We start from the raw sequence: 10,120 nt of genomic DNA, 5'->3' as shown, positions 1-10,120 counted from the left end.
CAGATGGTGAAGAGTCTGCCTGCAGTGTAGGAGATCGGGTTTAATTCCTGGGTGGGGAAGACCCCGTGGAGAAGGGCTTGGCAACCCACTCCAGTATTCCTGCTTGGAAAATCCATGGACAGAGGAGCCTGGCGGGCTCCATGGGGTCGCATAGAGTCGGACACGACTGAGCAACTAACACTTTCATGGCTCAGAGAGATTAAGTAAATTACCTGAGACGGGTGGTGGAGTTCAGTGTCAAACTTGGGACTTTCTGGTTGTTCCCATTGCGTTCTGGAATCTGCTTACGGGAGGGAGAGGTTGAGACTGAAGCAGCCCGTGTTCTCCCTCGAGGGGGCGCGTCTGCAAGCTCCCCGCTCTCTCCTGCCGCGGAGGTGAGCAGGGCGGGCTGAGGGGACGCGGAGGGGAGCAGGGCTGAGGAGATGGGGGGCGGCACGGAGGGGAGCCGGGCTGCGGAGATGGGGAGAGAGCGGCCTCCATCCGCGTGGCTCAGCCTCTCAGTCTCCAGGGGAGCCCCGGGAAGCAGGGCTGCGGAGATGGGGTGAGGGCGGCCCCCTCCGCGTGGCTCGCCCTCCCCGTCTCCAGGGGAGCCTGGGTTGTGGATGCGCTCCTGACCCCAGCCCTGTCCTTCCAAAAGCCCAGCTGGAGCGGTGACGCCTTCTGGAATAACACGGGGAGGACAATGATGAATACTTGGCAAGCTCTGGAGTAGGAAATGCGAAACACGTGCCTGGTTGGGGTTCCTTCACATGTTTCTAATCAACCAACCAGATTTCGCTCCAGTCTTTTATGGCTTCTCTGAAATTTGTAGGGAAATCGAAAGCCAAGTGTAGGCCTGGTCTGATTTGTGGTTGCTCTCGTAAATACCTTGTCCCCGACTCCTTCCACCACTTAGTGAAAATTAATATTGCAGTAAAACTTCTTAGTCATAGTTTCCAGGGGGTGAAATTTCTTAGCTTGTCATATGGATGACATGAGACCAGTATGGTTGGATGAGTCTGTATGGAATCTGACAAAAGACAGTTGAAAATAGATATTGAAAATTCTACAAGTAGGATGTACTGCAGCTTCAATTCCATTCAAGAAGCGTTTTAAGCACCTATTACATGTGAGGTATGACCAAAACTGTATAGACAGGTAAGTCCTACTTTTCTGAGCAAAGTCCATATCTTACACTGAATACATCTTAAAGTGAACTCACTATCTTCATAGTTCTGAGCTCAGATGGTGACACTCCCAGTCACCCAGTTGCTGAAGCTAGAAACCCTGGGACCTTCTCTGATTCTTCTCCCTTCCTTATAACCATATTTGATCAAGTCCAAGTGATTTTTCCTCTGCAATTAAAAAAAATTTGCTTTCTCATCTCCGTTGCCATAAGTCAGGTCTACATCTTCATCATCTCTTGCCTGAATGTTCCAGTGGGTTTCTGAGTTTGCTCCAACTGATGTCCATCGAGTCGGTGATACCATCCAGCCATCTCATCCTCTGTTGTCCCCTTCTCCTCCTGCCTTCAATCTTTCCCAGCATCAGGGTCTTTTCCAATGAGTCAACTCTTCTCATCAGGTGGTCAAAGTATTGGAGTTTCAGCATCAGTCCTTCCAATGAATATTCAGGATTGACTGGTTTGGGGTTCCTTTAGGGTTGACTCGTTTGATCTCCTTGCTGTCCAAGGGACTCTCAAGAGTCTTCTCCATGCTGGGGACTCCTAACCTAATCCAAGAGGGTCAGGGAAGGTGCTATTTAAGTGCTATTTAAGGTGCTATTTAAGAAGAAAGACTTACCCAGGTGAAGAGAAGAATGTGGACGAGAACGCGGGTAAAGAGTCAGCAGCGAGGCAGAGGGGAATCCGCGATGCTGAGAAGGAGGGGTTACAATGCTGAGGCCAAGAAGGAAGCAGGCAGAAGAGCTAGTAAGCATGCACCGCCAGCAGGGAGCAGCAGGTCCTGGGGCACCTCCCGCCCTTCCTGGCTCTGAGGCAGAATGGCCAGGGCTGGGCTCACGGCTTGGCTTGGGCAACATGGACCAGGATCCAGCTAACTAGAATCCTTAGCTAGAAACCTTTGTCAACAGCCAACAACCCTGACCAGATTATCACTCAATGAGGTTAAGGAGTTGACACTTTATCTTTGCAACAGTGGAAAGCCTTGCAGGGCACCAAGCAGAGGCATTATTAGCTCAGGTTGGAATTTTAGGCTGATCTGTCCAACCGCAGTTTGGAAGGGAGATTGGAGACTCCAAACTGGAGTCAAGAGGAATGGTTAGGGGCTTTCTCAGAGGAAGCGGAGGCCTGGCCTTAAGGAGTGGCATCCATCAGAATCGGCACCATTGTGAGCAGAGAGAAGCTAAGCAGCAGCCTGAGGAGAACCAGGCAGGAACGGGAGTCTCTTACTCTTTCTTGCCAGAAGCCTGCATCAGTCAGAGACAGAACAGTGGATTTGCTGAACCATGATTTCGACTCAGTGAGGAAGCGGTTTTTTTTTTAAACACCTTTACTGAGGTATAATTGATATTAAAAATCTGTGCATATCTAATGTGTATAATTTGATGAGTTTGGCCATATGCATTTCGAAAACTGGTATAGATGATCTTATTTGCCAAGCAGAAATAGAGACACAGACATAGAGAACAAATATATGAACTAAGGGGGAATGTGGGAGGGTGGGAGGAATTGGGAGATTGGGATGGATACCCGCGTAGTATTGATACTACGTGTAAACAGATAACTATGAGAACCTCCCGGAGAGCACAGGGAACCCTGCTCAGCGCTCTGTGGGGACCTGAAGGGGAAGGAAGTATGAAGGGGGGACATATACGTGTAAGGCTGATTCATTTTGCTATAGAGACTAACACAACATCACAAAACAATTACAATAAAAATTAATTTAAAAAACCCAACAAAGTGACAAACATATCTATTCCCTCCAAAAGGATTCTTAACAACAGAAACTCGGCAAAGGAGCAGACAGAGAAACAGCACAAGATTCTTTGAGTCCCCCACGCGTGTCCAAATGCATGTCCCCTTCGGCCTTTTGAGGTATCATCACCTCACCTGCGCCGAGGACACCGATGTTTGTGTTGTCTGGCCTCCCCCTGGAAACTTTTTCACGAGGCAATTGAAGAATCTCATTCATTATCCAGAAAAGCAGCTTGAGCTTTCACGGTTGTGCAATCGCACCAAGTTAAATTTTTACAGGCCCTTGGTTGGCCTGGCGCGGGTGAAACGTGAGCCCGCAGGGTGGGCGTGAGGCGGACAGGGAGTCAGACAGTGATGGAGTCAGCCGCACTGCAGACTGGCCTTGGTCTGTGTTCATGTCTGCTGGCTCCAACTCAGGGGTGCTTGAGGGCTAGCGTTTGGTCTGGAAAAACCATTAATGAACAAAATAATCGTTCATATTTTCTCTAGTTTTCTAATCATGTTCAAAAATCTGTTGTTTTATTTTTTAGGTCTCTTGATTTTTATTAATTTTTTAAAAAGTTTTTATTTTATATTGGAGTATGGCTGATTAACAGTGCTGTGACATTTGGACAGCGAAGGGACTCAGCCACACAAATCCATCTTTCCATTCACCCTCCACACTCCTCTCATCCAGGTGCCACGTAACACCGAGCCAAGTTTCCTGTGAGGACTTTGTTGGCTATCCATTCTGAATCTAGCAGAGTGTACATATCCGCCTTAGAGAATGAACTTATGGTTGCTGGGGCGAGAATGGGGGAGGAGACGGTGAGGGAGTCTGGAATCGACATGGACACTCGGAAAATCTATTTTAAGCAAAGGGCGAAAAATCCCTGCTGTGAAAGAGCAAGGGGTCAGGAAGAGCTGGACTCTAATCCCTAATGTTTTCCTCTCTCAGGTTCTGGAGAAACTTGATGAGATATACCCTTCTCTGGGTCTTATTTCCTTGTCTGAAGATTCTTCTGTGTGATAACCCCAGGCTTCTATGAAGTCTTTGCATTTTGAAATGTCAGCTCATAGTAGGTCCTCAATATATATCTGAAAATTGGAGGGATGAGCCTTGTATGCTAAGCCCAGAGCTGTTAATGGGAGACACATATATGTACACCTATGGCTGATTCATGTTGATGTTTGGCAGAAATCAACAAAATTCTGTAGAACAGTTATCCTTCAATTAAAAAGTAAATAAATTAAAAAAAAAAACATTAAACACTCAAAAAAAAAAAGGCCCTTTGTGTTTCAGCTGTTCTCAGTCATCGGCACAGGTGGTGGCTGGACACAGGCCCACGGGCATGTACACGGCTGTCCCGTCCCAGAAGGGAGGAAGGCAAGAAAAAGACGGTCGGGCAGCATCTGCACAGAGGTTTGCCAGACGTGCAGGAAAGGCCATTCACAGCAGGGGAAGTCAGGGACAGCCCTGGTGGGCCAGAGGTTAACAACCCACGCTCCTGTGCAGGGGACACAGGTTCGATCCCTGGTCGGGGAACTAAGATCCCACATGCTGCGGGGCGACAACCGAGCCCAATCCGTCTCCACCCACCCGCCCCCCACAACTTTCCACTAATGGTTGCTCTTCAGCTGAAGCTTCAGCTCCCCACCGTCCCTACTTTCATCAAGCAGAACGCACATGACCATCTGGCGGGGGATCTCCACACGGTGTGTGAAGCTTTCCTAGAATAATGGTTTGAATTACTTTTGTGAAACAGCAGAACCCTCTTTCCATATTGAATTTTACTTAGAGAAACAGTATGAAAACAGCTGTGGTCAGACAACAACTACAGCATCATAAATATTTATCAGGCATTTACAATCTCCCAAGCACTGTGCTATGCATTTGCCATATATCTTCTCATTTAATCTTTATTACGATCCTACAATGTGCTGCTTATGAGACAGGATGATTTCTATCCTCTTTTTAGAAAGGAGGTAGCTGGGATAGCGGTAAAGAACCCGTCTGACAATTCAGGAGACGTAAGAGACCCAGGTTCGATCCCTGGGTTGGGAAGATTCCCTGGAGGAGGGATGGCAACCCACCCATGGTTCTTGCCTGGAGAAGCCCATGGACAGAGGAGCCCACAGGGCTGTGAAGAGTCAGACACGACTGAGCACAGCCGGGACTGAAGGTGACAGCTCACGCACGCAGAGGTCCAGCAGACGCAGGCAGTCTGTCCTCGGCGCGGGTCCTCATGATGCAGGAGGTCGGGCGAGCCTGCCTGGAGTCTGCGTGCTCCCCTTCCTCCTGCGAGGGCAAGGGTAGCTAAGCCTGAGCCTCCTTGCTCCAGCTCAGGAATTCAGATGATTTCCCAGGATGCTGTGTGACGTGATTTAAGAAACATTGCCCTGGTTTCTTCTCCGGAGCAAACCACTCTACAGAGTCCACATTCTGCCATGTTGATTCAACGTGAAAGGGGTCCTGTGGCCAAGTGAGTCTTCAGATGCAGAAAGAAGTGACAGTCACACACACACACAAACGGGTGTTGTATGCTTCCATTTACATGAAATGTACAAGACAGGTAAATCTATAGGAACAGGAAGTAGACTGGTGGTCATCTAGGACTGCAAGATTGGGGAGTCATTAATGGATGATTAATGGCTACAATGTTTTGCGTTTTTTTTTGGAGTGATGAAAATGTTCTAGAATTGATTGTGGTGATGGTTAACTCTGTGAATACCCTAAAAACCATGACTTGTACCATTTAAATTGAGGAATTGTATGTTATGTGATTTATAGCTCAATGTGGCTGTTAAAAAACCCAAAACAAAAAATAAAAATAAGCACAGCAATGATCTTCGAGTCAAAACGAATCACGACACAGCTGTTGGCAGCAACATGACGACTCTACCCGGGACACAAGCAAGGAGAGGGGTAGCCCTCTGGGGACCCTGGGGAGGATACCAGGTCTTCCTGGCAGTCCAGCAGCAGGCAAACGCCGCAGGCAGCTGAGAAGCTGTGTGGGTGATCTTGGTAGAGCTGATATCGTGCAGAAGCTTAGAGCCACGAGAGTGCAGGGCTTGTTTGCCTTGCACGCCCAGATAACAGATGCTGTGAGGAGGACCCGGGGAAGAGGATTGCAAGATAGGCAGGAGCTCAATGATCCCATTCCTGGAATCATTCATTCATCCATTCATTTCTTTTTTCAGAAAATATTTACGTGGGGTAAAGCATGTGACCGAAGTGAAGAAGGCTGACAGCTGATAACGAGGGAGAGGACGGCTCCCTGGATTGGCTGGTCGGGGAAAGGCTCTTTGAAGAGGTGACTTACAACTTGGTTCTAAAGGAGGAACTGGCCTTGGAAGATCCACCGAGAAGTATGTTCCATGCAGTGGACATGTGGTGTGTGTGTGTCGTTGTTAAAAAAGAATAGGCATGTATTCAGATGATATTAGGAAAAATGGAGCACGCTCTGTGGGAGACAGCTGAATGTGTTTATAGATTGTGATGAAATCAGTAGAGAACAAACTGAAAGCTAAGGGGATGGTTGATGAAAGAATGTTCCAGAAGACCTGAGAAGAGAGGGATTCTGTCGCATGCAGAATGGAGACTGGACATACAGTTTCTGGTGCCAGGACAGGAAGCAGAGCTCCCTCCTGCTAGTTCCTGTGATCTCTGCTGGCGAAGAGGAGACTGTCTGCTGAAAGAAAGGCGCCGGGAGCGGGCTTGGGGTTCTGAGGGGTGGGAAGGACCGTGGAGTGGGCGGGGGGCTGGCCAGGGCTGCATATAAGGCGTCTGGGGGGCCGGGCACCGCACTGTGGGGTATGCAGGTGCTGGGGCCAGAGGACACGCTATGCGCTGTTGTGCGGCTCTTGCAGAGCACGATGCTGGGGCTTTGGAGACGGTCTGACCCAGGTTGGACCGGGAAACAAACAAACTGAGCAGGAAAGCGAGTTAAGATCGAAACTGACATTAAAGTCTAGACCAGGACATAAAGGAAGGAAGTGATGTCGAGAAGGAGGAAAAAAGCAGAAGGATTCTAATGAGTCAAAAGCCAAATAAGCATAATGGGAAGAAGGGAAGGCATCAGAAGGGAGCTATTTCCTTGTTACTCCGTGGTAGCCCTGAGCACACACATTAAAGTACTTGCAAGGATAACAGTAGCTACTTGTCACTGTAAGAAGAAAGGTAAGTTTGACCTACATAATTTCATTTAATTCTCATAGCACATAACATAATGCCCATTTTACTGATGAGAAAACTGAGGCTTAGTGAGGTTAAATATATTGCTTGCAGTTTATAGCTAGGAAAAAGAAGAAACTGTATCTGTCTGATGACACCAATGCCCACAACCACCAGACAGATACACATTTCTTACTGTAGAATAGTCTATGACTCCTGCACCCTCGTGTTAAGGGCTGGTAACCCAGGCCAGTCATAGTAACCCATCAGGCTTGGCAGGATGAAGTCCAAATCCCCTCAAGAGACACAGAAGGTCAGAGTCCAAACCACACCCTCCTCTGTAGTCACAGCCTCCCACACCCTCTGTTCTCGCCTGTAGGAACTATTTTCAGAAAGGCCTCAGGACAGCTTTTGGACATGATGCTATCCGGGTCAGTGATGTCCTTCTTCCTTTTCTCCTGGCCGAAACCTTCCAGTCCTTCCAGACTGAGTGTGAGTATCAGCCCCTCTCCCCTTGTCTCAGTGGAAAAATCACAGTGATGCCATTTTCCAGACCAGCTGTCTCCAGAGCATCTCTGCAGACCCGCACCACAGCTGTCTTCCTCACACTAAAATTCTGGTACACTGACTCCTTGTTCAGGGCTCTCTTTACAGTCTCATAGCCCCTTCCCCTTCCATTCAGTATTTCACCATCTGGAAGGGTCCAGAAAAAGGAGGGGAAAAGACTCTGACCAAGACCAGTGATGGGCTCAGAGCAGCCTCAGGGATCCCTGGGCTTGTTCCAGCACTTCAGATTGGCCAGTCTGGTTCCCGAAGCATCCTTTTAGCAGCTGGTAAAGAGGAGAAATCAGACAATAAAACAATGTAGTCTATGAACTCAAGATATCTGTGGATATCCTTAACTTTTAACACTTTTTTTTAAACACTTTCTAACACTTATAATCCAAAAATTAGAATGTTGAATAGTTATCTTTGCTCTGTGTTATACATTATAACTATAATAGGTGCTTCTGTGTTATAATCCAGTTAGTGGGGTGGGTCACTCAGTAGGGAGGTGGGTGGTTTGTGGGTGCACCCAGGATGTGGTTGAAAACCCCCCGCAGATTTCACTTTCTGGTTGGCTGATTGGGCAGATATCTTATTTTTCTGGAGCGGTTTTTTCCTTCTGTGTAGAATGGCAGTCGTAGGAGAGCCTTCCTGGCATTGTTTGGGAGGTCAAATGACAGGCTGATTGTCCAAAGCTCTTTGTCAACTGTTGCAGGCTTTAGGGGGAGATAATGGGGGTATTATTTCCCGGAGTGTGAGAGGACCTTATAGGAGGCACTGCCCGCGTTTAACCTGGAAATGCTAATTCAGGGAACTCACCAACCGCGCGGCAGGAAAACCCGGGGAGAGGCCGGGGCCGGATGCAGGAGCAATGGCAAGTCAGACCCCATGGAGTCTCCCTCAAAGAGAAACATTAACCCGGCGCGTCGGGGTGGGGACGGCGGCCCCCGGACGCCCCGTCGGCGCCCCCGGGGCCGCTCCAGGCAAAGGTCACGCGCGCGTCCTGCCGGAGGCCGGCTCCCAATGGGCGCCGGGGCCCCGGGACGGCGGCCCCGCGCGGGGAGGCCGGGAGGCGGGCGGCCGGCCGGGGGCAGGGCCGGCGGGGCCGCGCGGGGCCGCAGCAGCATGGGCCGCCGCGCCGAGCGGGTAGGTGGGCTCCGCGGGGCGCGGAGCGGGGCTCGCCTCCAGCCCGGGCGCCCGGGCGCGTCGGGGTCTGCAAACGCGCGCCCCGCTTCTGGAGACCCGGCCGCCGGTCCCGGCGGCGGCGCCCCGCGCGCAGCGGGGTCGGGCTTCGCGGGGCTCCGTCCTGGGGCCGGCCGGGCGCTCTGTGCGTTGCCTGCGGAACCAGGGCTATGCGGGGAGGACGGGCTTGTCGTCTTAAGCCATCGGTTACGGCGAAGCTCTCGGGGGTCCTCCGCCTGGCCCCGGAGGGGACGCCCCCCGGAGGCGGGGGAGCCCCTTCCACAGGCCGGGTCCGCGCCCGAGCCGCGGGCCTTTGTGCCTCGCCGGGACGAGCGGAGCCTCCTCCCCGGGAGCGGAGCTGGGGCCGCGGAGTCCGGCCGAGCCGCCTGGGAGCCGGAACCCCGCGGGGCAGGACGGGGGCCCAGGGCGGCAGGGTTCGGGGCTGCCGTCCGCCACACGCCCTGGTTTCGGTTTAAAGGTTCACCCCCGATAAGGGCAGGGGAACAAAAGCCCCGCTGGCGCCCGGCAGGACCCACAGGGGGAGGCCGCCCTGGCGTCTGTGGAGGTCGTTCCCCTTCGGCTGGCGGGGCCAGGGACGGACCGTCCTCCTCACCTCAGCCAGTAGGTGTTTGTCACGTTTCCGCGCTTCCTCACCTCAGCCAGTAGGTGTTTGTCTAGCGCTTCCTCTCCTCAGTCAGTAGGTGTTTGTCGCGTTTCCGCGCTTCCTCTCCTCAGTCAGTAGGTGTTTGTTTCCTTGCTTCCTCTCCTCAGTCAGTAGGTGTTTGTCGCGTTTCCGCGCTTCTCCTCAGCCAGTAGGTGTTTGTCGAGTTTTCACGCTTCCTCACCTCAGTCAGTGGGTCTTTGTTTCCGCGCTTCCTCACCTCAGCCAGTAGGTGTTTGTCTAGCGCTTCCTCTCCTCAGTCAGTAGGTGTTTATCACGTTTCCGCGCTTCCTCTCCTCAGTCAGTAGGTGTTTGTTTCCTTGCTTCCTCTCTTCAGTCAGTAGGTGTTTGTCGCGTTTCCGCGCTTCTTCTCAGCCAGTAGGTGTTTGTCGAGTTTTCACGCTTCCTCACCTCAGTCAGTGGGTCTTTGTTTCCGCACTTCCTCTCCTCAGCCAGTAGGTGTTTGTCGCGTTTCCGCGCTTCCTCTCCTCAGCCAGTAGGTGTTTGTTTCCTTGCTTCCTCTCCTCAGTCAGTAGGTGTTTGTCGCGTTTCCGCGCTTCCTCACCTCAGTCAGTAGGTGTTTGTTTCCTTGCTTCCTCTCCTCAGTCAGTAGGTGTTTGTCGCGTTTCCGCGCTTCCTCACCTCAGTCAGTAGGTGTTTGTTT

At 51.2% G+C, this 10,120-nt stretch overlaps 1 protein-coding gene and 1 long non-coding RNA gene across 9 annotated transcripts in view; one reads left to right on the top strand and one right to left on the bottom strand.

Annotated features, from left to right (window-relative positions):
- Positions 1 to 7,471: 7,471 nt before the first annotated feature.
- The window catches only part of ENPP2 (ectonucleotide pyrophosphatase/phosphodiesterase 2), a 135,458-nt gene continuing 132,809 nt past the window's right edge, over positions 7,472 to 10,120 (top strand). For 4 of the 8 annotated variants that reach the window (XM_027561677.1, XM_027561674.1, XM_027561673.1 and 1 more), the window contains exon 1: positions 7,472 to 7,559. In XM_027561677.1, coding sequence (XP_027417478.1) covers positions 7,485 to 7,559 — 75 coding nt within the window. In that variant the 5' untranslated portion in view covers positions 7,472 to 7,484. Of the gene's footprint in view, positions 7,560 to 8,320; positions 8,488 to 8,708; positions 8,760 to 10,120 lie in introns of those variants that run through there. The other 4 variants (XM_027561676.1, XM_027561671.1, XM_027561678.1 and 1 more) reach the window with 3 other exon arrangements.
- LOC113904475 lies at positions 7,566 to 9,459 on the bottom strand. Its single transcript, XR_003514527.1, has 3 exons — positions 9,409 to 9,459; positions 8,433 to 8,512; positions 7,566 to 7,897 (listed from the first exon to the last, which is right to left on the bottom strand). It is a non-coding gene; the product is annotated as an uncharacterized LOC113904475 (long non-coding RNA).

The sequence above is a fragment of the Bos indicus x Bos taurus genome, chromosome 14, assembly GCF_003369695.1.
Source record: "Bos indicus x Bos taurus breed Angus x Brahman F1 hybrid chromosome 14, Bos_hybrid_MaternalHap_v2.0, whole genome shotgun sequence".
NCBI classification, from domain to species: Eukaryota; Metazoa; Chordata; class Mammalia; order Artiodactyla; family Bovidae; genus Bos; species Bos indicus x Bos taurus.
This window is presented reverse-complemented; position numbering and strand designations above follow the sequence as displayed.